The sequence below is a fragment of the Pyricularia pennisetigena genome (genome assembly GCF_004337985.1).
Source record: "Pyricularia pennisetigena strain Br36 chromosome 4 map unlocalized Pyricularia_pennisetigena_Br36_Scf_6, whole genome shotgun sequence".
NCBI classification, from domain to species: Eukaryota; Fungi; Ascomycota; class Sordariomycetes; order Magnaporthales; family Pyriculariaceae; genus Pyricularia; species Pyricularia pennisetigena.
The window spans coordinates 3514646-3538350 of NW_021940918.1; the positions used below are offsets into that span (position 1 = coordinate 3514646).

The 23705-nt window shown below is 52.8% G+C and overlaps 12 protein-coding genes across 12 annotated transcripts; 5 read left to right on the forward strand and 7 right to left on the reverse strand.

Moving 5' to 3' along the window:
* Nucleotides 1–168: 168 nt before the first annotated feature.
* PpBr36_06629 (uncharacterized protein) lies at nucleotides 169–2172 on the reverse strand (the record flags this gene model as incomplete). The annotated part of the gene is made up of 5 exons (XM_029893772.1): nucleotides 169–576; nucleotides 679–1195; nucleotides 1269–1336; nucleotides 1409–1801; nucleotides 1882–2172. 5 exons carry the CDS (start codon nucleotides 2170–2172, stop codon nucleotides 169–171), a joined length of 1677 nt encoding a protein of 558 aa, XP_029745844.1.
* A 420-nt stretch (nucleotides 2173–2592) lies between these two features.
* PpBr36_06630 (uncharacterized protein) lies at nucleotides 2593–3476 on the forward strand (the record flags this gene model as incomplete). The annotated part of the gene is made up of 2 exons (XM_029893773.1): nucleotides 2593–2601; nucleotides 3114–3476. The coding sequence occupies 2 exons, from the start codon at nucleotides 2593–2595 to the stop codon at nucleotides 3474–3476; spliced, it is 372 nt and encodes a 123-aa protein (XP_029745965.1).
* On the reverse strand, nucleotides 2943–4337 carry PpBr36_06631 (uncharacterized protein; the record flags this gene model as incomplete). The annotated part of the gene is made up of 1 exon (XM_029893774.1): nucleotides 2943–4337. The coding sequence occupies one exon, from the start codon at nucleotides 4335–4337 to the stop codon at nucleotides 2943–2945; it is 1395 nt and encodes a 464-aa protein (XP_029745964.1).
* On the forward strand, nucleotides 3520–4250 carry PpBr36_06632 (uncharacterized protein; the record flags this gene model as incomplete). The annotated part of the gene is made up of 2 exons (XM_029893775.1): nucleotides 3520–3545; nucleotides 3584–4250. 2 exons carry the CDS (start codon nucleotides 3520–3522, stop codon nucleotides 4248–4250), a joined length of 693 nt encoding a protein of 230 aa, XP_029745599.1.
* Nucleotides 4338–5125: 788 nt separating the features above from the next.
* Nucleotides 5126–7011, forward strand: PpBr36_06633 (uncharacterized protein; the record flags this gene model as incomplete). The annotated part of the gene is made up of 6 exons (XM_029893776.1): nucleotides 5126–5432; nucleotides 5549–5895; nucleotides 5993–6080; nucleotides 6191–6356; nucleotides 6465–6663; nucleotides 6754–7011. The coding sequence occupies 6 exons, from the start codon at nucleotides 5126–5128 to the stop codon at nucleotides 7009–7011; spliced, it is 1365 nt and encodes a 454-aa protein (XP_029746623.1).
* A 1103-nt stretch (nucleotides 7012–8114) lies between these two features.
* PpBr36_06634 (uncharacterized protein) lies at nucleotides 8115–9212 on the forward strand (the record flags this gene model as incomplete). The annotated part of the gene is made up of 1 exon (XM_029893777.1): nucleotides 8115–9212. The coding sequence occupies one exon, from the start codon at nucleotides 8115–8117 to the stop codon at nucleotides 9210–9212; it is 1098 nt and encodes a 365-aa protein (XP_029745963.1).
* Nucleotides 9213–10576: 1364 nt separating this feature from the next.
* On the reverse strand, nucleotides 10577–12337 carry PpBr36_06635 (uncharacterized protein; the record flags this gene model as incomplete). The annotated part of the gene is made up of 1 exon (XM_029893778.1): nucleotides 10577–12337. The coding sequence occupies one exon, from the start codon at nucleotides 12335–12337 to the stop codon at nucleotides 10577–10579; it is 1761 nt and encodes a 586-aa protein (XP_029746487.1).
* A 1300-nt stretch (nucleotides 12338–13637) lies between these two features.
* On the reverse strand, nucleotides 13638–14381 carry PpBr36_06636 (uncharacterized protein; the record flags this gene model as incomplete). Its single annotated transcript, XM_029893779.1, has 1 exon — nucleotides 13638–14381. One exon carries the CDS (start codon nucleotides 14379–14381, stop codon nucleotides 13638–13640), a length of 744 nt encoding a protein of 247 aa, XP_029745961.1.
* A 545-nt stretch (nucleotides 14382–14926) lies between these two features.
* PpBr36_06637 (uncharacterized protein) lies at nucleotides 14927–15628 on the reverse strand (the record flags this gene model as incomplete). The annotated part of the gene is made up of 1 exon (XM_029893780.1): nucleotides 14927–15628. The coding sequence occupies one exon, from the start codon at nucleotides 15626–15628 to the stop codon at nucleotides 14927–14929; it is 702 nt and encodes a 233-aa protein (XP_029745960.1).
* A 792-nt stretch (nucleotides 15629–16420) lies between these two features.
* PpBr36_06638 (uncharacterized protein) lies at nucleotides 16421–19388 on the reverse strand (the record flags this gene model as incomplete). The annotated part of the gene is made up of 5 exons (XM_029893781.1): nucleotides 16421–17182; nucleotides 17254–17329; nucleotides 17456–17825; nucleotides 18005–18441; nucleotides 18883–19388. The coding sequence occupies 5 exons, from the start codon at nucleotides 19386–19388 to the stop codon at nucleotides 16421–16423; spliced, it is 2151 nt and encodes a 716-aa protein (XP_029745904.1).
* A 1010-nt stretch (nucleotides 19389–20398) lies between these two features.
* On the forward strand, nucleotides 20399–21193 carry PpBr36_06639 (uncharacterized protein; the record flags this gene model as incomplete). Its single annotated transcript, XM_029893782.1, has 2 exons — nucleotides 20399–20488; nucleotides 20603–21193. 2 exons carry the CDS (start codon nucleotides 20399–20401, stop codon nucleotides 21191–21193), a joined length of 681 nt encoding a protein of 226 aa, XP_029745903.1.
* A 137-nt stretch (nucleotides 21194–21330) lies between these two features.
* Nucleotides 21331–23103, reverse strand: PpBr36_06640 (uncharacterized protein; the record flags this gene model as incomplete). The annotated part of the gene is made up of 2 exons (XM_029893783.1): nucleotides 21331–22297; nucleotides 22400–23103. The coding sequence occupies 2 exons, from the start codon at nucleotides 23101–23103 to the stop codon at nucleotides 21331–21333; spliced, it is 1671 nt and encodes a 556-aa protein (XP_029746632.1).
* Nucleotides 23104–23705: the final 602 nt, after the last annotated feature.

A 23705-nucleotide genomic window follows, 5' to 3' on the forward strand; every position in this document is an offset into this window, starting at 1 on the left:
GTTTGGGCGGGGAGTTTCCCAGAGTAGAAAGATTGGTCGGGTAGCTCTATCCTCTTCCCTGTCGATGCAGAAACATAAACATATGATAGCAAAGATGAAACGGGACTCATTGATTGATCTCTTTCAGGTGATCTAGCATCAAAGACACTCTTTTGGAGCCTTATCCATTTACTTCCTGCCCATGGCCTTTTCAATCTCAACCAGCGCAGCCAGAACCTTTTCGTCGTGCTGTCTGCGACCTACAATTTGCAAGCTTACCGGAGCGTTTGTGTATTTGGCAGGGTCGTACATCTCGTGGACGAACTTGTCTTCAGCATTCTTCGGCTCATATGTTGAATCCACGGGGTCCTTTTGAGGGTCGACCGTCGTTACAGGAAAGACGACGCCAGGGTAATCAAGCAGATTCCAGTTTGAAGTGTACCCCCAGTACCGTGACTGGTCGTGAGGCGTCGCAGCTCCGAACGAAGGAGGGCAGAGTATTACGTCGGCCTCGCGCCCGTCCGAATCAGGCAGTGACGCGGTTGCTGTCCATGCTCGAGCGTATTCAGCACGGTAGGTATCCCGCTCCGCACAGCGCTGTTCAGAGGTCCGAATTAGCAACGCTGCAATCAATCAGTCACACTTAATTGGAGCAACTATGCCCCCTGGTTTATTTCTGCAACATTGTGACTGGCTTACCTCCCAAAGCTCAGCCTGCGTTAGGTTCTTCACGCTGGGTTGCTCATGAATGATAAACTCTGTAAGTGGCAGCAAAGGCTCGCCACTAGCTTCCAAAAGTCCAAGTACTTCCTGGCCACCATCCGGGAAGTAGAGGGAGGCAATGATTTCCCAGCCCTTGCTATGATCAGGAATCTTGAGGGCCTCACACTTGGGATCCCAGTCGATTACCTCCATGCCTGCCTTGCGACAAGCCTCACTGACTTCTTTCAGAGCACGCGTCATAGGTGGGTGCGGCCTGACGACGCCGTCCCACCATTGCACGGCAATCTTGAGAGGCTTTGAGAATTTGAAAGGGATCCAGGGCCGCGCGTCAAGAGACGGCTCAAGGCGCCACGGTTCTCTGGCGAGAATCACTTGCATGAAGAGCTCCATGGCGTCGCGGTCAACCGTCATTGGGCCTGGAGTAGACATAATCGCCTCTTTGCCAATCATATGAGTTCTCTGGCCAGCTGCTGGGATGCGCTTGTTGGTAGGCCTGTGGTCGTCAGGTTAGTTTACCTCCTGTTACCGCTTTGCAGGCTGGGGTCCTCGCTGGGGAACAACAATACTTGAAGCCGTAGATGCCAACATGTGCAGAGGGACAGCGCACACTCCCGCCGATATCCCCTCCCATTCCCTGCAATTTGGAATTTGCTGTCAGTGATTATGGCCTCATTACCGCCGTTTGGGGAAATAAGATGCGACGCACAAAAATGCTCCCCCTGAAGCCAAGCAACGCCGACTCTCCACCGCTGCTTCCACCGGGGGTCAAGTTGCGGTTGTGAGGATGAAGGGTACGGCCGTAGATGTTATTGTTCGTCTCGAGGTGCATGATGGTCTGCGGCTGTGTGGTACGGCAGTAGAAAACGCAGCCTTCCTCCCACAGTATCTGTTGATACATGATGGGGCCGTGCTTCTTCCCGATCCAATGTACGTATGAAGCGTGAGAGACGACTTCCTTGTCGCCCATCTTCATCATGCCTTGGTGCTCCTTGATAGAGATTGGAAGGCCGAAGAAAGCACCCTTTGGCTCGGGTAGGGAGTCGAGCTGCTTTGCGCGGGAAATCGCCTCGTCCCATAGCAGCTCGGTGAGGCAGTTTGTCTAGTTGGGCGGTTGAGAGTTGTCAGCCAAATGAAGGGCTCGTTTAGTTAAACATTCAATAAAGCCAAGCGGTCACTCACCGCAGCCTGTGCAAGGGCAGCCCTTCTCAGGAATGCCCGGGTCACTTCCTCTACTGTGTAAGTTCTCTCGCGCATTGCTTTCAGGAGATCCATCACTCCGTAATTCTCAGTGATTTCTATCTCTCGGGGCGTCAAAACAGACTTGGCTACAACCCGTGCATCGAGAGGCCACTCGTCAGGCAGTCCCTCGAGCTTCGGTGAAACCTTGGACAGGCCATCGTCGCGGCGGCTTTGGGCCCAGGAACATTTCTCCTGCCAAGTCTTGTGCTGTTGAGGGTCTGAAGCGGTCATTCTGTCGTTGGTTGAGTATGATGTGAATTTGAGGCAATAGAGTATTACTACAGCCAGATGACGATAGTTGGCTGTAAATCTGCGCTTTTGATTAAGGAAATGAGAGCTGAAGGTATGTATTTGTAAGGGGGACCCGAAGGCCAGTTTCCAAGTCAAATATCCAATTCTTGGCCGCAACCTAATGCAGGAAGATCGGGTAGTGACGGCAGTTTCGGACTATTTCCAGGGAAGTTGAGGCCGGCTCACTCCCTGCCGACTACTCGAGGTCTAAGGTCTACTGTAGGTCTAGCCTAGGCTAAGACACCGAGATGCGTTGTTCATTCACCACGGGGTACATTGAACATATGATGCTATGGACGTGGTTGGTCCCTGAGAGGTCGTGACTTTCCCCGCCCAAACCCACTTCCATTTCCAAACTGCATGCGGCGGGTAAGTGCTAATAATGATTTGCTACCCCGCACCGCTCCCTTTATCACTAACCAGCCCCTGTAAACTGGTGGAACGCAGATCCACTCGACTCCAACGTGCGATGATGCATATCAGGAATGCTCCAATTTAGATTACTTGCACTTCCGATCACGGACGAACCTGACGAGATCGGCAGCTCAATTCTGCAGATATACGTTTCTCTTTCCTTGAACGTTTATTAACCGCCTCCTCTTAAAAACTTTTTTTCCCCAAAAAAATATTTGCCTTGGGGATAACTCACCAAAAAAGATGACCTGGGCAAGATGAGGAAAATTATCAAAGGGGCCCTGCCCATAGAAATCTCATTTCAAGTCTGCCGGAAGCACTTCCAAGCATTCTGAATCCTCATAAGGAAACTTCTCTGGCCCTTCATACTTCCTCGGTGTCCAAGTCACCGACCACGAGTACATCCTCGGTCCCAGTCCCCTACGAAACTTTGACACGATCCTTGCATGCACAGGAATCGAGCACAGCTCCGGGGCCTCCCCCGCCGGCTGGTCACCAGCTGTGCCCTCAGCTCGAGGACGGCACGTCGCGCAGGGGCCGAGCCAGTCCCAATCTCCAGCGGTGCCGCGCCACGATCTCCTCGTCACCGACGCCTCCTCCGCCGCCAGGTAGTGGTGGTCGCTGTGGGCCGGGTTCAGCGGGAAGCGCCAGGTGCGGACGGCCCACTCCACGATCGCCGCGAGCTGGTCGCGCTTGTCCTGCGTCGTGTCAAAGTCCATGGTGAAGGTCTTGATGCACGGCATGTTGACGAACTCGCGCCCCCACATCCCGGCCGTGTAGCGGACCTGCGGAGGCATCCAGCTCGGACGACCGGCGGCGCTGTGGTCTAGCGTGGAGTTTTGGGTCCGGCCGAATCCCGCCGTGGCCTTCATCATGGCTCCCATGTGCCCTACGTTGAGGTTTTCGTGCCGCGTCCCCCGGAACTGATCCATTGCAGGTCCCGCAGGCGGCCCCAGGGGGTTTATCTGAAGTGGGCCCTGAACCCACCCAAAGCACGCCGCCGCGGGGATGCCCGTAGCCTCGGGCTGACCGGAAACGACGCCAAGTCGCCAGTCGGTCCGGCGTACGGTGACGCGGAGGTGCTTGACGTGGGCCAGGAGGTTGGCGTGGTGCGAAAAGACGGCGTGGTATTTGGATATCGGCGCGAAGAAACGAACGCGGCGGAACCTCTTCTCCCACTGCAGTTCCCGGTTCCGATCCAAGAAGCCTTGGTCAGCCGAGCCCGCCGAGGAGTTCAGCAGGGTAGAGCGCGGGTCGCTGCGGAACTGATAGTTGCGTTCGGCCTCGAACATGATGGGCCGTGCTTCCGTCAGCAATCGCCTACAGGAGAGCAGCATGTTCAACGACATGCATGGCTCCTCATAAAAGTCGGGGCGCTCGTTTGGCTGCGTACAGCCGGGGGCTGCATGTGCGAGCTCAGGGACTATGTCGGGAATTTCAGCTCCGTGTTCATCGCCGGGCTTGCCGCGGAGGTCATCATCTGGGTCGCCTTCATGATCCAATCGAAGACGGAAGTTGTGGGTTTTCCTGGAGTACGCGCCAGCAGACGGAGTGGCGGTCAGGGTGAAGGACGCGAGAGCATTCCGATAGATCTGGAGCCGTAGCTCTGCCGGCAGGGCACTGAAGAATGTCGATTGAAGCTGGGGGTTGACATCCCAGTCGCCTATACGATCTTCAAGAGATATTTCCATTTCGAACGGGGAGGTGCATAAATACAGGAAGCCTTTTTTTGGGACACTCTTTAAAACACTCACATGGAGATGTATGATGGTTCTGGATTTTGTTTCTTCGAGAGAACAGCCTCTCATATGCAGGATGTGATGTACGTAAGCTTACCTCACTCCAATTTGCTTTTCTTTCTCTTTTCTTCAATTTGGGATGGCACCTCACCGAGACAAAGTTGGGACGACACAGCTGTGCCATATTTACGTCATGCGAAAATCATTAGTTTGTTTTTGAGTCGGGGGGCATTTAGTCTCTGCTAAAACTTTCCATACTACCTCGTTTGTTTATGGCATGTGAAGATATATAAATGGATAGTAAAAGCACAGATTTCAAATTAGTCTTTCGCCAAATTTGGTTATCAGAAATATGCATAAACTTATGTTATGGTACTGAATAATACACTATCGTGTTGACTATCTAGGTACCAGAAAGGGCGTATCGTACTCTGCCTAGCATCGGCTGATTGGCCGACATCGCTAGTGTATATCGCCGTTGTCGGAGTCTTGATGTTTTGATTGGATTATACACGACACAAGCAAGACGCGATGTGACCAAAGAAAACAGCATCGCAAAGGATTACTAGTCTATAGAGGTTGAGTATAAATAGTTAGTCAATAGGTAATCCGAGTAAATATTTGGAGATTTTTTTTTTTTTTGTTACTCAGTTTATTCTATGAAACCATGTGTCGGTACTTACACAACAAGTCATAATATACTCACTTGCTTGCCGAAAAGGAAAAAAAAAAAAGAAAACATGGCAACCACAAAGAAGAGCGCGTTCCTGCACCGGTCCCTCAAAGAGTTCCCGGCGCAGGTCGTTGCGGCAAAGGACAAAAGCCTCATCTTCTCGGACGGGACGACGGTTCTGGACTCGACGTGCGGCGCCGCCGTCTCGTGCATCGGCTACGGCAACGAGCGTGTCAGGCAGGCAATGATTCGGCAGCTGGACAAATTTGCCTACTGCAACTCCTTCTTTGGCCACGAGGTCGGCGAGCAGCTGGCGCAGGAGCTGATTGACGGCACCGGGGGTGCCATGTCCAAGGCGTATATTGTTAACTCTGGTAGATTTTTATCTTTTTGCCCCCTTTTGTGGTAGATGCTGTTTATATGTGAAAGAGAGACAAATTCTTTTTTTTTTTAAATTTTATTTACTTACTCCGTTTTCAATGTCGCATAGGCTCCGAGGCAATGGAAGGAACCATGAAGATGGCCCGCCAGTACTTTCTGGAACTGCAGCCACCGCAGCCCCGGCGCATCAACTTCATCGCGCGCGAGGGCTCCTACCACGGCACAACGCTGGGCGCCCTGTCCATGAGCGGCCACGTGGGCCGGCGCAGCAAGTTCCTCGACCTGCTGCTGCCCAACGTCGCCAGGGTTTCGCGCTGCGACGCGTACCGCGGCATGAAGGAGGGTCAGTCCGTCGCCGAGTACGTGGAGCAGCTCGCCGACGAGCTGGACAGGAAGTTTCAAGAGGTCGGGCCGGACACGGTCTGCGCCTTTGTTGCTGAGCCGGTTGTCGGAGCGGTAAGTTTCATAAAAAAAGTCATCGCCCTGTGTCTGTGTTTTTATTTTACCTAGGAAATACAATAGGTTCATTTTTGACTGAAGCAATACTATCTAGACTCTTGGCTGCGTGCCCGCCGTGCCGGGATACTTTGAAGCCATGAGGAAAGTGTGCGATAAGTATGGTGCATTGCTTATTCTGGACGGTATGTTGAGGATACCCTTCGATGAGTGAATTGTACACCAGAAGCTTTTTTTATGGATTGTCTTTGCTAACCGGGTCTGCTGCGTTCTTGATTTCTTCCTGACTGAAAAGAGGTCATGTCTGGCATGGGACGAAGCGGCACGCTACACGCTTGGGAGCAAGAGGGCGTCGTCCCAGACATCCAAACCATCGGAAAAGGTCTCGGGGCCGGCTACGCGCCAGTCGCTGCCTTTTTGATCAATCACCGCGTGGCAGACACTCTGGAGAGTGGAACAGGGTAATTTTCCACTTTTCTTTTCTTCTTTCGTCTCATTCTGAGATGAAAAAAATCATATGAATCCTCACGAGTACTGACCATGAGCAACGCCCTCTTACGTCTTAACAGAGAGTTCATGCACGGTCATACATATCAGGGCCATGCTTTGTCGTGCGCCGCCGCCCTCGAGGTGCAGCGCATCGTCAGGGAGGAAAATCTAATGGAAAATGTCAGACAGAGGGGAGCGCAGTTAGAGGCGCTACTAAAGCAGCATCTTGGCGATCATCCGAATGTTGGAAACATCAGGGGCAAGGGTCTCTTCTGGGGCGTAAGTCAGCTTTTGTTTTTATTTGCGGTTGATGCGCGTTTTGTTATTGGAAACATGCTGACATTTGTGTCTCTTTGCCCCCCTTTCTAGATTGAGTTTGTGGCGGACAAAGCATCCAAAGAGCCGTTCCCTCGCTCCGTAGACTTGGCCAACAAGGTCAACCGTGTAGGCGTTAAAGAGTTTGGCGTCAGTCTCTATCCGGGGACTGGGACAAAGGACGGAGTATTGGGTGACCATGTCATACTTGCGCCGGCTTACAACTGCACGGCCGAGGAGATTGAGGAGATTGCACTCAAGACAAAGGAGACGGTGGTGCGAGTCTGCGAGCAGATCAAAGCTAGCTCTTGAGGTTTGTATGTGTTGAGCGCTTTGCACGCATACATTGTATCATCTAATGTCTACAATCGAACCTGCGAGGTACACGATACTGCGAGTCAAGACTGCTGGCCACATTTGTATATAAGTGCTTAAACTGGCTTGAGACCGAAAGTGCAAAGACGACTGTGGCATGATTGAGAATAAACAATGGCTCTGCATCCAAGTGTATCTGTAGACTGCGTGCAGCAGCTTAAAGTCTGGCATGATTTGTTTCATGTAATTGGTGTATAGAGCCTCCTTGCTCCTCTAACCAAGCTATCCATTTATCGACCTTACCATAGATCAACTTGCTCCCAGCGCATATTGGTAGCACGGGATACGTGACTTTGGCTCCTGCTCCTCCTTGATATTGACCGTTTTTACTCGTTATCAGCAGCAAATAACAGCTTTGAGCTCAATAGCCACCAAGAATAATCTCTATGGCAGCTGGTCATGCCGCTGATGGAGCCGATGATGAGGGCTGGGATGCATCCCCCATGCCAACCCTATAATGAGAGACCTTCTTTCAGTACAAAAGAAAGACAAACGAAGGTGAGTTGGTACCCATGTACCTACTTGCCCTGCCTGCCTACGAAGCCCAACTAACAAACGCAGCCGGCAGTGAGCTGCCCTGGTCCACTTTTTTCCTGATTTCACCTCAAGGTATTCCAGGAAGACGGTCAAATTGGATTCCACTCATACCGCCAAGTTCTCTGTTTACACATCAATCCGTAGCACCACCATAACAACATTGACCTGGAGTTCAGTATTTTATTTCTGTACCCAGCATCTTGAAGACGACGGAGCATATCGAGTTGAATTACAGTTCAGCTCTCTTTAAAAAAAAACTCGCCCTATGTTCCTCGGCGATGCTTTCGTGTTTCCACTGACATCCTAAGGAACGGCTCACATCAGGCTCACATGCCATTGATAAGAACCAAAACGCGTACCACAACAACATAGTGATAGCGCAACAAGGTAGCGTAAGACAGCCGCCTCAGGGTAAACATCAAATCTTATTTCCCTCTTTTTTTTTTTTTTGTTCACTTATCCACCAAACACGAGACTGACGGCTGGCTTCATGAACAGCAACAATGGCCTTCAATTTCTTGGCCCTGCCGCCTGAGATTCGGGTAAAGATCTATCAGGTACTGCTCGTCAATCCTCCGGGCATCTATCTTGAGCCTCATTGGCCTGCCGTCACGCCTGCCGAGGATGAGGCCACGCGCAGACGGGCACTTAGACCCTACATACCCTCGCAGCGCATCACGGGCACCTCTTCATCTCTGCACATGGTGGACCTCCCAATCCTTCCTGTGGTTGGCTGCTATAATTCCGAGTACTGGTGCCCTGCCATCTTGAGGGCGAACAAGCAGATTTATAGAGAGTCCGTCCACGTTCTGTATTGGGACAATTCCTTCAGCGTCGATGAGCTCTTCCCAGCCGGAGAACTGACCACGCAGATGTACGAGCTGGGTGAAGATATACAAGATTTGGATCTTCCCCTCTTGCCGCCCGCCTCCATCATCTCATGTGGCGTGGTGCCGGTTCTTTTGGGCTTCCTACGGGGGATCGGTCGAACCAACGCCCAGTTTGTCAGGTGCATATCCATGCCTGCGCCTCTCCTACCTATACGACTGTCGCCGGCATTTCTCGGCGGATTAGAGCCGGGTCTATGTAATTTCCTGGAAGAGCTGTTGTACTACCGCAACCCCGCTCAAGAAAGGGCCGCACGGCAGCTCGGGTACCAGAATGACTACATGAGAATGGTTTCAGTTCTGGCTCCGAACCTCGATTGGCTAGAGCTGACCATCAGCGACCCGTTCTCGGCATTCTTCTACGACCCCGTCCATCTCGAAGCCCTGACAGCCATGCTGCAGCTCATACCCAGTCTCAGGAACACCAGCTTTCTCATCTACAAGCAGGCTGGCAGCAGGACACACGACCGGGTCATTCGGGACTTCACTGAGCGCGGATGGCCGGTTGACTTTGGCTGTGTCCTCTGCAGGTGTGGGCAGCACGACCCGACGAAAAACTCCGTGCAGCCCGAAGATGAAGACCTGGTGGGCTGTGACGACTTTTGCTTCCATTTCGTCGATGAGGAGGAAGAGAAGAAGAAGAAAAAGAAAAAGAGGCGGTCGCGAACCTTTGGCAAGGTCAGGCGACGTAAGAGAACAGCAAGACAGGGCTGAGGAGGAACTTTGTTTGTTGTACGGGACCGAAGAAGAAAAGACGGAAAAGTGAATTTTATCAGAAGAGGGACCTGAATGTAGAACTTCGCCAGAAGAAGGACAGGGGAAATCAGGGAAGACATTTTGAGAGGAAGAACAAAGATTTGTGTTATTCCAGAGATGTCAGAGTCTGGGGACAAAAAGTATGCATTTCTTCTCCAAAGTTTAGGTCCGTTGTACACACCTACATGTAACCTTGACCAATAAAATCAACAGAGTAAGAAGCAATACACAACTGCTGCTTTGTTTCTTTATCGGGCCGTTGATCGGGGCCAAAAGCACCTTTGGATTTACCTACAAGCAACCAAGATACTGACACAGAAGTTTTCATTTACCTGAATAATATGTAATCATTGGGTTAGCTTTCATCAATCAGGACGCCCGGCTAGCTCAATCGGTAGAGCGTGAGACTCTTAATCTCAAGGCTGTGGGTTCGACCCCCACGTCGGGCTCAATTCCCGAATGCGTCCGCCAAATTTTTGTTTTTCCTTTTTGTTCATTCTATTTCTTCTTTCCCCTTTTGCTTTTCTCTGCAATCCGAGTGCATAAACGCAAGATGGACCCTTTTTGCGTGTTTGGACCAAATCAAAGCGATAATCCGATAAAATTACAAACTTCCGCTAGGAGAATTTTCTATCCCATTTCTATTGTAATATGTAATAATATTTAATGTCTGTTAATATAATCCTGGTAGGTTTGTTTTCCTCTTGTCCTCATTTTGACACTGCGCCAACTAATAATTTGTTCAGAACACACAGAAGGTAGTTGTATTTGCTTCTCCAAGCTGTGTTTTAACCTGAAAATTATATTCTGAGAGGTTCATATTGGTTGTCTTATTTGCTGGGGGGTTTTCTTTTTTTTTTTTTCCCTTTTTTTCTTTTCCTTCTATGGGCACCTGCGGTCATTAATGGACAACACGAACATTTTCATGGTTTGTTCCTGAGCCTCTGTCGCCAACAAAGTCGGGGTGTGTAAGGCTGAAAATGACAACACCAGCTCAATACGTGAATCGAAAAGCGCATCGTGTATCATCGTTACAATATTTTTTTATTTATTAGTTGAGCCGCCACAAGCCTCTTTTCTCGGTCGCCGCGGCTTTAGATAAAAGCCCCCAAACGCCCCGCTAAGCGGAATAAACCCCGACTCGGGCCGGCCAAGTCTAACGAACAAGAAGACAGATCAAGAAAATGTAATTTTGCAAACGAGGGAGAAGAAGAAGGAGAGAGAAAAAAAAAAAAAGCTCATGCATTCCTCATGTACCCAAACACCGAGACCGACAACCACGCGGCAAAGACAACCCCGTAGCTCCAGCACGCCACCTCTAGTCAACACATGGTCTCGCCCGACGAGCCCGGCTTGTCCCTGCGCTGCTCCTCGAGGTCGTAGTCGTCGTCGGGCACCTCGGTGCGGCTGGTCCCGAGCCGGCTGCCGTCCTTGAGCTCGCGCTCGACGAAGCCAAAGTCCTTGTTGCAGTACCTGCTGACGACGCGCACGACGGTCGGGACCTTGGACGGCTTGAGGAAGGCGCTGCCGTGGTCCTCGCCCGGCAGCCAGACGAGCTCGATGGGGCGGGAGCCGTTCCACCACTTCTCCGACGCGGCAAACGTCGCCAGGTCCATGGGCGTCGCCTCGGCCGTGTCGTACTCGACGTAGCTCGCCACCGCCGCCGCGTCCACGATGCAGTCCCTCTCGCCGATGATGACCGTCGTGCGCCTCCCGCTCGTCGCCGCCGGGCGGGTCCCCGCCTCCGCGCCCGACACGGCCACCTCTCCCGACCCGACGCCGCCGGCCCCGTCCCCTTGCGCCGGCGACGAGTGCAGCAGCAGCTCGCGCCAGAGGATGTGGTCGCGCCACGAGAGGCGGCGGCCGAGCGTGTGGGCCAGGTTCGGGTCGCGCGCCACCATGTGCATCTCCCAGTGGTTGGCCATGAAGCGCTTGGGCTTGCGGCGCGTGAAGTTGTAGGCGACGTCGGGCAGGTGCAGCAGGAACGCGACGGGGTCGACCAGGACCAGGGAGCTGATCTTGGGCGCGACGTGCGGCGAGAGCAGCAGCGGCGTCGTCAGGAACGTGCCGTAGCTGTTGGCCACCAGCACCACGTCGTTGAAGGCCGGGCCCTGCTGCTCCAGGATCGCCGCGATGGACATGGTCATCTCGGCCGCGCTCGGCAGCGGCGGGCTGATGCGGGACGAGATGGGGAGGAGCTCGATGGCGATGACGCCCACGTCGCGTGGGATTGTGCGAAAGTAGTTGAGGTAAGGAAAGAGGCCGGCGCCGACGCCGTGGATGAAGAGGATGGGCCGCTGCGTCTTGGATTTGTGCGGCCGGCAAAAGTAGCTCATGTGGTCGCGCGCCGCCGATTCGTTCCAACCCAGCAGCCCCAGAGGTCGGAACGGGAAGATCTTGAAAAAGTTGGACATCTTGGTCCGGTAGAAGCTGAAGCCGAGCATGTACATGCCGACGGTGGTCAGGATGTCGACGAACCCTATCATGGTGTAGTAAAACAGACTGCGGTGGTCCATCAGCACTTCGTCAAAGCTGATCTTGATGGCCTCGCAGTCTCCTCTGCCCTTCTTGATCTCCCAGCCCAGCTTGGTCTCGGCCTGCATGATGTAGTGCTCCAGCTCCTCGTCGTCGTCGCCCGGCGGGCCCTCGCGGTCAAAGAGTCCCCAGAGCAGCCAGTCCTTGACGTTATCCCGTCGGACGTCGTCCAAATGAGCATTCTGGCACCACTTCCGGATAAACGTCTCCATGTCCGGGATCAGAGAAAGACATTTCGAGAAGAAGGCCGCCCTCTCTTCCTGTGTGAGCGGTGGTGGTTTCAGCATAGCCCCGTTCGTTCGACGTTGTAGATGCTCCCTGTAGGGTAGGAACCAACAGAAATACCACAGCGTCTCGATTGCTCCGAGGCACTCTATTACGATGGACACCGGGTGCGATATCCACCGTACTCCTCCTAATGCCGCCGCCGCGAGAAAGTATCCCACACATAATGCCCCAAAGTAGGTGAACAAGAAGGACATGGACCGGATGAGTATCGTGTTTGCCCTGCCCGGGGTGGGCACCAGGCTCATTTCGGAGAACTTCATTCTGTGTCTTTTGTTACCAAGTTTTTTTTTTTCTTTTTTCTTTTCTTTTTTTTTCGTTAGAGCTGGACTCAGATTTTGGTTTCAAATGGCGTAGTTGCTGAGCCCTGTCGCTTGTATAGGCTGAAAAAAAAAGCCGTGATTTTGCGAGCCGCGTACGAGAGACAAGTATATAAGTGCCGCTTTCTTAAGCCTTTTGGGATATTATACTTGGGCAAACGCCTTGATTGACGAATTTCCCGTACCGGCTCACTAAAGAATTTACTTGCTGTGACGAGCGGAGAAAGTAGCCGAAAAGGCCTCGGGAATATATATAAGAATCCTAATTCGAATTTGTGGCCTGGACCCCGTTGGCATGTGCTCGGATCGTTTCGCCTGCACTGCCAAAACTTTGCCCAAGTAAACCGTTCAGAAAAGTCTGTGTGTGAGCGAAGCGTCCTTGACGCAACAAGAGTCACTGAGTGCAAGCAAAAAAAGAAAAAAAAGAAAAGAAAAACAACCGAGATGTTCTCTTTCCTTCTCCACCCTCCCAACCCGTCCCAACTTTGCCACATGATGTGTTGAAGCCGATAAACCTTGAAAATTCTTTCCGATTCTGTCATCGGACGTGGCCCTTTTTCCTGCTGTCGGATGCTTTAGTTCGAGCCGAATAGCACGACCACCATACAATACGTTGGTTGACTCGTCACCATGGCATCTACTGGCGGCTCTGCACATGGTTGGTCCCTGACCTTTGCCATCTTGGGTGGAACGTAACAAGAGCAATCGACTGAACATGGATATTTTCGTAGATGGCTGGCCCCGTTTCCTCCATGTTTGGTTGCCAATGGACTCGTCTTGAAACGAACACGAGCAAACTGCTGCTGCCTTGATCTGCACCAGTTCTGTCGGCAGCCGACCTAGTAAGGGAGAGCCAAAAATGTCCGCAGATTATCAGTTGGCACAAGCGTCAAACGGCCAACTTGTTATTCCACGACAGTCTACTCAAATCAGTATGTTGCCTTCGCAACCTGTCCACGTTTGAGGCAAAACGTTGGCCCTTGACAGCTTGATATCCAAACAAAAAAAGAAAAAAAAAAAAAAAAAATCCCAAATCACTGGTGGCTGATCTATTTCTGGTTCTGGCTGCACACCACAATGTCATCTCGATGCGCTTGCCCAAGATCGATCGGTGGATTTTTGTTGGGCCCCTCCCCAAGCCCTATATGTCGATCGAGCCTTGTCGAGTCAAGCAACATTAACAATAACGATAAGAAACATGGCAGCAGCAGCCAAGCCGGCTTTCTACTCGACTTTGAACAAGTCAAGGAAGGTGAGTGTTGTACCCCTCCTGTATGAGTCTTTGCCCAGCCTCCCACACCTCATCGGGAATGTCCTGCGAGATCTGGAATCCCCTGGCGGGGTACTCTCGGATGCGCACTAGGTCCCCCACCATTATGCTGATGACCATATCCCTGGGGTTGTCCTGGTCTGGATACTCCGCAAACGTCATCTGCGGGGACGTGACTGTAAACGCGGGCTGCTTCTGCTGTTGTTGTCGCTGCTGTAAACCTCCTCCTTCCGCCCCCTCCTCCCCCTCCACGTCCCCCGCCTTGGAGCAAGACCATTGCTTTACAAACGTGGCGTATGTCCGGCGCTCCATGTACGGCTTCTGGACCAGGATGAAGCTGCGCGGATCCAGACCCCGGTCGCGCAGCAACGCCCGCGTAAAGCGCACATTCTCCCCCGTGTTGGACGAGCGGGGCTCGACGAGGATCCTGCCCGCCGGCACGCCCATGCGCCTGGCGACGGCGGCAAAGACTTCGGCCTCGGGCTCGGAGAAGCGCGCCTCGGTCAGTTTGCCGCTGCCGCCCGAGAATATGAGGATGCCGTCATCACCCGCAAAACCGTCGAGGAGGAGCTGCGCCGCCCGCTCGGCCACTCGCGTGTCCAGGCTGCAGAGGCAGAAGATGGCGTCTGCAGGCTGGTGCAGGGGCATGTTCATCCGATGGTAGTTGTAAATCATCTCTGCGTCGCTGTACGCGCGGTTTGCTTGCGCCGCCGCCATTGCTTTCTCGGTCTCTCTCTTCAATATATATGATACGTCTTGTGTGTGACCTTTAGAGCCCGGGGGAAGCTCCGATCCCAACAATCGTGAAAAGCTGGGGAAACCGTGTCAACGGGCTTGGGATAGCTCCAGTATCGTGAGCCAGTTGAATCCTGGTAACAAGCTCCATACCAAGACACTTCACGTGATTTAACCGTTTCAAGGCTTATGCAGTAGATACCAATGATGCAGTTTGTAGCCGCCGGTGTATAAATTTGCATTGTCGTTGAACCTGTCATCCATACCGCCTTCCAGTTGAACAAATGCGGATTTTCTAGTAATGGCCTCAAAGGTGCCAGGGTAAGGCGTCTTTTTTTTTCTTCTTTTTTTTTTTCTTTCAAAAAAGAAATTCAACTCCGCGTAAAATGCTGTACAAATAGGATTATAAAGAGTATACCGTTCCATAGGTTGTCGTCCTTGGCATCGCGTTGTAGTATCTGATTCCTCTTCAAAGTGGAGAGTTATACCAACACAGCCACTAGCCTTGTTATCAAACTTACGCACCCTCACTTCGGTTTCGTCAATGAGATGAAGCTCAAGAATATGTTCCACGCAAAGCCCACGCAAGCCGCCACCAGCACGCGCAAGTCGACGGGCACAAAAGCAAAGTTGAGAATTGCTACCAGTGGCCAAACGTGCCACGCAGCCTTGATGATGTACCACGTCTTTTCCTTCCAGACATCGTACAGGGCGTCCATTGACGCGACACGGAAAACGTTGGTGATGACCAGGAAGATGGAAGTCGTGAAAAGGAGCCACACGGTCTGGTCCAGCACCAGCTTGTAGCAGACGTTGGGCCAATTTATCTTTGTCTGCGACGAGGCACTGCCCGTGCCGGGCGAAGGTGGTAGTTCAAGCGCCGCCGCTCGGGCGAGCGAGCTCTTTTCCGGATCGTCCGGGTCGTGACTATCGTGTGCAAGTCCACTAGCCGCCGGGGCAACAGCACGGGATGCCAGCGACGGATTCCCTGCCGTCGTCGTCTGGGTCGGAAAGTGATGTTCCAGGAGATGCTGCCAGGGAAAACCAAGGCTGGCGCTGATGAAGCCGTAGCAGGTGAACTCGGCAACACGTCCCCAGTCCATGCCCTTGTGGCCCATATCCCCCAGCTTCCAGGCAGTTGCGAGCTGGACGGTGATGTTGGCGGCCGCCTTGAGGAATGCAGCCTGCACCGCCGTGGTGATGAGGATTCGGGGACGTATTCGCAACATGGCCCTGGCGGTGGGTGCCACGTGAGGAGTCAACCAGCCAGCCAGCAGCAAGCAAGCAATGGGCTACTCTTGATTACCGATGTACCCGTCTAGCACTAGGCCGAGACCTCGAACCCAAGAATGAACACCGAAAGGGGTCCAAACGGCGCTCATGCGACACGCAACGCTACCTCAGTTGGCACGTGTCAGAAGGACGACAACAACGGGCTAGCCCATGCATCAGATAAGGTAGGTAAGAAGGTGGTGGAGAGTGGTGGTGAACAGTGTGAGAATGAATAGACGGAGATTTTGTTCGTCCAATCAGCCTCAGGTCATATTTAATGGTAACTTTGTTTATGTTTTCTTTTTCTTCTTTTCCAATAACAAAAAGGGTGTGTTTGGAGGGGGGGCAGGTTGGCGGCTTGTTTTGCAACCTGAACTGTCGTGCTGATGTTTTCCTTGTTGGGAGTTTGGCCATGTTTTGCGTCTTGGATCTCTGCGTTTCCACTCTGGCCTTTCAGCTGAAACAGTCAGATTGCAGTGGGGCTCGAGCAAAAGGGGGCTGAACGGGACGAACCGATTGGACGTACCTATCAGCCAGGTCATGTGAGCAAGTCCGTGCCGCTCATGGCTCGAATTGTCAATTTCTGAGAGTCGAATCGACGACCATCGTCCCTTCCTTCGCATGGAGACAAGCAAATGCTGTACTATAGCACGACATCAGCAGCAGTCAGCCGCAGTCAGCCAGCCTTAGGATCAGGCGTCCCAGGCCAGAAAACAAGACCCCGCAGTTTATCGATCGCATTTATCCAATCATGCGACGTCCTTCTTTCTCTCCAAAAATCGCACCTTGACCCCTGTCAGCATGGCCATAAAATAGTAGCATATCTCCTCATCGGGAGGTATTTTGCAAACTACTTCAAAGTCATGCACCAGCCTTGCGATCGTCTTGTATAGAATTACCTCGGCGAGGTTCTTGCCCGGGCATGTGCGGGCACCCCCACCCCACGTCAGGTTGTATCGTTCCATGGACTTGGCTCTTTTGTCGTCAATAAGCCAGCGCCCCGGGCTGTATAGATCAGCGTCGGACCCAAAGATATCTTTGTTGCGGTGGAGAGATGCGGGATTGCACCCAACAGTTGTGCCTGCCGCAAGGAAGTCATGTCCGATACGCACTCCGCCGTCAGGGACCCGACGAGGGAGCGCCATGCCAATTACGGGATACAAGCGCTGGGCCTCTTTGATAGCTGCCAAAGTAAGCGGCGTTCTCGGACTGCTATCCTTGGGACCCATATCATTCTCTGCGGCTCTGGATTTGATCAGCTCATCGGCCACTTGAGCTTGAATGTCGCGGTGGGTGCCGAGCATGGCCAGCACAGATGTCAGTGCCGAGGTTGTCGTCTCATGGCCTGCGCCGAAATTCGTGATGGCCATTCGATGGAGATATGTGCTGTTGAATTCCGGCCTTTCTTTGTGTAGCTGTACGAGGTCTGCCATTAGGTCCTTACGGACGTCTTTGCGGGGTTTTTCCCGAGACATGTTTACAAGACGAGGCTTGACTTTACGATGTACTGCCTGCAGGTGTTTTGTAAGTCACATAGGGTTCGCAGATGCTTTGTCGACCAGTGATAGGAGGAGGAACGGACTGGGAAAAAGTGTTTCAGGGTCTTGGGTGCCTTGAAGGTCAACCCCCACAAATTTGCAAATTGTCTCTCAAAAGACCTAGATAACACTCCAATAACTGTCGCAAGTGGGAAAAGCCTATATTCGACGTATGAGCAACTTGGTTCTTCCACAGACTGGGATGAACAAAACCTGTGCTGAGGTGATGGTCGATCACAAACTTACCCAAGAACTGTTTTGCGCTTCCAGCCGAGGTAGCTAAAGCTGCCAGACCCAAAATCCGACTTTGCCCGCAGGTAGCCTGGAGACCATGAAAGGACAATGGCACCAAGACATTCGACGGTGATTATGTGCATCCATTCCTTGAGATCAACCTCGGCTTCACCCAAAGTACGGATTTGAGCGACAACCTGGTCGAGTACATCGTCGATGACCGGCTCAAACTTGCGGAGGTTTGCGGGTTGGTAGACCTGACCGATCAGACGTCGTTGCAGACGATATCGGCGCATGTCTCTTTCCGACAAGAGGTCCAGGGTGTCTGGGAAGTGCGGTTGCAGTCGCCAGTCCACTTTTGGCTTTTGGAGAGCCGTGGATACTAGCAAGATCTAGTCAGCAGCTGTGTATTGCTTCCTTGTCGCGGTGACAATGTTGTTACTCACAGTAAAAATCCGATTTTTCAAACCCACTTCCCGCGCCTGCCAACATTTGATTTTCGTCAGGACCGAACTCGCAGTAAACTTCACCCCCGTAATAAAGACATATGTCGCTGCTCACTGTAAACCTGCCTGAACCCTTCCTCCGAATCTAGCCATACCTCGTTTGGGCCTACGCGCACTATAGGTCCGTACTGGCGATGCAAGGTTTTGCCCAGCTGGAGCATGCGCCCGCTGCAAACCTGACGGGCATACCACACATTGGACAAGGCAGCAAGACGAGGCCCTGGAATATGTGCTAATGGGTGAAGAAAAATCCTGTAAAAGGCGACAACTAAAACCAAAAGGGCTGGTGCAGCGGCAGCCACCAAAGACCAAAAGAAGGGCGTCACCAGCGACCCGGTGGGGTTGGTGTTTTGTAGATCCAAAGACATATTTTGTCTTGGGAGATAGAAACAGGTACCGACAGTGGTCTCATAGATGCAACCTACAAGCTCATTTGCATCGATAATGTTACTCGCAAAGATTGAATGGCGTTCAGCCAAAGAAGGGCTGCAGCTGTACAAGGTAGTAGCCGTGGTTAAGATTACCAAACGAACGCTCTGTACATTACCCATGCAAGCCGCTGAAGAAATGTTACAGGTGGGGTTTATTGTTAAACTTGCTTTCTATATAGTATGGGCGCTGAACTCCACAGGGCAACTTGACCCCTCACAACCCTTCAAAAGTCAAAACCTCTAAAGCAATCAATGACAACATCAAGCAGACAAAGACAACCAGACAAAACAAATCTATCGCTAAAACTTCAAACCCATCTAGATTGAATCAGGGTCTGCTTAAACAGCGCTCTGTCCCCTGCCAGAGCGGAGGGAGCGGCATTCGACAAAGCCACTCCTAACCATGGCCAAGTGGTTAAGGCTTTACCCAAACATGTCAGTCACGATTCGTGAGATATAACAGACAATAAAATGAGAGAAAAAGCACTGCAGGGAAACTCACAGCTCGAGTATCATGAGCACTACAATGACCGCACCGACAGCGACACCATTGACGGAGCTACGCCCCTGCTCGTCCGCCGAAAGCTTGGCCTCCCGGTCCGTGTAGGAAGCCATGAAGCCGGCCGCGATGCCGAAGCCGAGGACGAGCCCGCCGTCCCAGCACATGCGGAATATTGGCGAGAAGCGGCTTTTGGCACCGACCAGATAGCCAAAATCCATCGAGTTGACGACAAAGGCGTTGATGGCCGGGCTGAGCGTGCAGCTGAGCCATTTTCCGTGGTCTGGGAGGTTGATGAAGGCAACGGCGCTGAGTACGATCAGAGTGATGTCGATGAAGGCTCCTACTATGCGCGAGGTGATGTATATCTTTCTCTGTGGGGCGTCTTGCGCATAGCAAGCGGTGATGTTGTTGTTGTTGCTGCTGCTGCAGTTGTTTGATGGAGTTGCGGTCTTGGCCATGTTCTCGTCGGCGGTAAGGCTGTGACGGGGAGGGGCGTTGTAAGACATTTGATGTTTTGCTAGTTGCTGAAAATGTTGAAGCGGTTTGTTTGTTTGATCTCTACCCCAAGAATCACGGAATCAGAGAGTTGACTTTGATCTCCTTAAATATGTAGCGAGTCTATATATGCATCGATTTGATTATCTACATTATACCATAACGGGGCTGAGCTCCTTGGAGTCATCATTGCCGCTGATGCCAGCTTTGCCCAGCGCTGCGACGTGACAGGGTACGGCAGGCACATATTAGACTAACACAAGGCCATGCCAGAGCAGAGTGAGTGGTCAGATTTTGGAATACTTGTTCTGATTTGCCTTGCCAAGCCACTGGCCGTGCTTACCTGGGAATTGGTTGATTATGGGTAGACACGACGCGAAATACGATCCGAAATACGCGTATCTGAAAGAGAGAGGAAAATGCCGGCTACTGTACCCTTCACTTGCTCAGCCACGCGAGGAATATTTTGGGTCGGTGAAGTAGGCAAGTTAGTATACTTGGGTCTGTGTTCTTAGTCGTCAAGAGTCTAACTTCTGACAGGCATTTTTTTTTTTTTCTTTTACCTGAAAGTGAATTCTCCTTTACTGAATATTTCCACAAGTTTTTACCCACCTGTATATCATTCTTCTTCATTGGGCAGTTATAAAGTAAATTTTGAATTGATGTCTGATCGGTGCGAACTGTTGAACTGATGCATGGTGCCTTTTCCATTCAATACTAACCAAACAGCAGACTCAAATAGATTGCCCCAAGAGGATAGTCTGCGCAGTCAAATGCAATTCATTCATTCGGATCATGCAATGTGAAGCTCAAGGGGAGAATATTCTTGGGCACCTATCTCCAAATATGTATGTTCAACAGATCATTATGATGTCATCCTCGTGGTGTGGTGAACTCACTCCTTTAGGCAATCAACGAGCATGGAGAAACGCAACAGGGAACTCCAAAACCTTCCTTGCTGCTCAAACAAACATAGGAACAGGGAAGCAAATCTGCGAGAAAGCAATACCAAGTGTAAAATATGTCAGATACGAATAATTCCAACGACACGGCTGGTGAGCCCCTCTCGACCAAGAACCGAGCCCTCCTAGCAGGCGCGGCAGCTATGCAGGTATGTCCACTCGACCTCCCAACAGGGCTCAGCGTTTCGGGCTGTTTCTCAGATGACTTAGCGAGCTTCAGCTCTGCTCTCAACAGCCAGCTGACACCCCCACCAAAAAAAAAGGATTTTGCGCCTGTGAGCAACATCTGCGCGCACCTGAATGCATTTCACGTCTACGCATCAGACACAAACCGGTTCGTTGAGGCGAACCACTACTGCGGCCACGTCAACGACGAGGTGCGTCAGTGTATCCTGTACGACAAGCCGGGTCCCGGCGCGCGCATCATCGGCATCGAGTACATGATCACCCCGCGCCTGTACGAGACGCTGGACCGCGCCGAGCGCCGCCTCTGGCACTCGCACGTCTTCGAGGTCAAGTCCGGCATGCTCGTCATGCCGCAGCCGGCGGGCTCGCTCGTGCCGGCCGCCGCTTGGGATGCCCTCGAGAACAAGGAGATGGAGCAGGTTGTCGAGCTCTACGGCAAGGTCTACCACCTTTGGCAGGTCGACCGCGGCGACGAGCTGCCGCTGGGAGAGCCGCAGCTCATGACCAGCTTCACGGCGCCGGGTCAGTTTGACTTTGACAAACACGTCCGGGACAGGGATCGGAGGTTCGGTGTCGACTATGAGAAGAAGGCGGAGGCTAGGAAGGATATCCCCGAACCCCAGGTTCACCCCGATGCTGACGCTGCGTGGCAAAGGCAAAGCTCCTGAGCTTTATTGTACTTTTTTTTTCCGGGGCACTAGGCATAGGATGTTATTTCAACAGGCTGTGAAGGCGTACTGGACCTGATATATGTGATTGATGTAGGTAGAGGCCACATCAGGTAAATCACATGGAAAAAGACCTCTTATGTTTTATGCTCTGCGCAAGTGAACCTCCAGTCAACATTCTCCCATCCCTTCCGGCGGGAGATGGATATGCTAGGGTCCATTGCACCCCACCTGGGTTGCCTGGCCGCGGCTCCAAGCGGAGCCCCTACGCTCGCGGGCACCCTGACGCCATGCAGCTCAAACCCGACCGCCAGCGCCGCCACGAACCCCAGGTTCTCAGCCTGCGCAAAGAGACGGCCCGGGCAGAGGTGCTTCCCGCCACCAAAGGGAATCATACACAGGCGGCGAGCGGCGCGCTCCTCGGGCGTCAACTTCGCCCCTCCCTTGGCCTGCTCGCCGCCGTCGACAAAGTTGTCCGGGTTGAAGTCGTGCGGCCGCGCGCCCCAGACCCGCGGGTCCTTGTGCGTCGTGGCCGCCGACCACTGCACGTTCGTCCCGGCCTTGAGCAGGTACTCGCGCCCGCCCTGGTCCGGGTCCTGGATCACCGTGTCGCGCAGCACCATGCGGTTGCCGACGTTTTCGTTGTACAAGCGCAGCGTCTCGCGGTAGCACGCCATCAGGTACGGGCAGCGGCTCTCCAGGTCGGCAATGTCGAGCGACGCCGCTCTCGGCTTCCCCTGCCCGCCGTCTTCGAGCGTCACGACGCCCGAGGCCAGGATCTCCTCCCGTAAGCGCTCTACGATCTGTGGGCGCGAGAACACCTCGGTGAAGAACCAAAACAAGGTCGGGATCGTGTTGAGCGTGGCCACCCACGGCGTCAGGAACTCGGACTTGGCGCGGCCCGAGGCGGGTATCCCCAGCGCTTCGTGTTCTGTCGAGCGGATGCGGACGAGATCCGATGTCGACTCGTCAAAGTCTCCTCCTGCGAGCATGTACGGGAGCAGCTTGTTCTGGATGCGCTGGCGCGCGTCGTACGCCTTGCGACCAATGATGCGCTTCAGGGGTCCGCCAATGGCCAGGCCGGCAAAATTATTTTCGAAAGTCCTTTTTTATGATTGGAGCAGGAATCGGGTGTCAGTAAACAACGATTGGATAGACTATGGGAGGGTAGGAGGGTCTAGGGAGCAAGACTGGGCGTATATTCACGAATAGTCCTCAGCATCCTCCTCACTCAACGGATTTCTCTTCCCAAAGAGAGCGCGGAACGTCGACAAGCTGATGACCCTTCTGATCCAAACCGAGAGGTTCGGTATCCTCAAAGCGCCCTCGATACCGCTCGATGCGGGCACCGTATTCAGCTCGGCGGCGAGCTCCCTCAGCGCGGCGACGTTGAGGCGGGCGAGGTTGTCCCCGCTCGTGCCGATCCAAAAGTCGTGGCTCAGCCTCTCCATGTGCGGCATGACGAGCGCCAGGTGGTCCTTCTGGATGCCCACGACGTCCTCGGACCAGTGCTCGGCAAAGGGCAGGAACGAGAGGTCCTTGCTGCGCATGGCGGCCTGGATCATGGCCGGCGAGTAGATGACGTACATCTTGCCGGCCAGCATCGGCAGCGTGCAGATCGGGGCGCCGCGCGTCCTTTTGGCAATGTTGATGTAGAAGTCGTTGGCCTGGGTGAGCATGGATATAATGTGGCCGACCAAGGGGATCGTCGGCTGGACCTTTGGTGGCTCCCGTGGGTCGAAAGTCGGGAAGAGGATGCGTTTGGTAGCTACGAGGAGGAACATCGTGGTGACGATGGCGCCCACGAGGACTGGGTATACGAGCAGCCTGCCATCATCGCCAGAGAGGATGGCCCACAGCTGCTGCATGAGGCCGCTGTCGCCTCCTGGTAGCGAATGGAAAAGAGCCATGGCTTTCTGACTATGGCAGGCGGTACTGGCTGATTACTGTCCGGTTATCTACTCGGAAGTGCTGCAAACCGAAAAAGGGGCTATGAGACCGCAAGCTAAAACTTGCTTCATTTTGAGAATAACCAAAGCATCCAATGCACTACCTGATAAACCGGGGAGGGTTCATCTCCATATACACGAACCGAGGGACCACAATGTGGACAAAAACAAGCCCTGCATACTCCGCGTTTTGATTTCACCTCCTCTTCGGCCTGTCATGCCCTTTTCAGAAAACCCGGTGCGACTCTCTGGCCCTGAGGGTCAGTGGTTGCTACTATATTAGAATTGCCTGCAGCCCCACGAGTGGGACACAGCTAGGTCTCGACTAATAAAGGCAAATATTGGTACCACTTCTCCAAAAGTTTTCAGCCAAAGACTGAAGTGACGGAGATGCAATACCACCCAGCGCGCTTGACGAGGTTGCCAAGACCCACGAGCAAGAGACTTACCGGTTTTTGAGTGACTGGTTGCTAAATCAAGCTTATACGCAGTACGTGGTAGTAGCTGTTGACAACAAGCATTACTCCTCGTACCCTCTTTTTTTTTTTTTTTTTTTTTTTTTT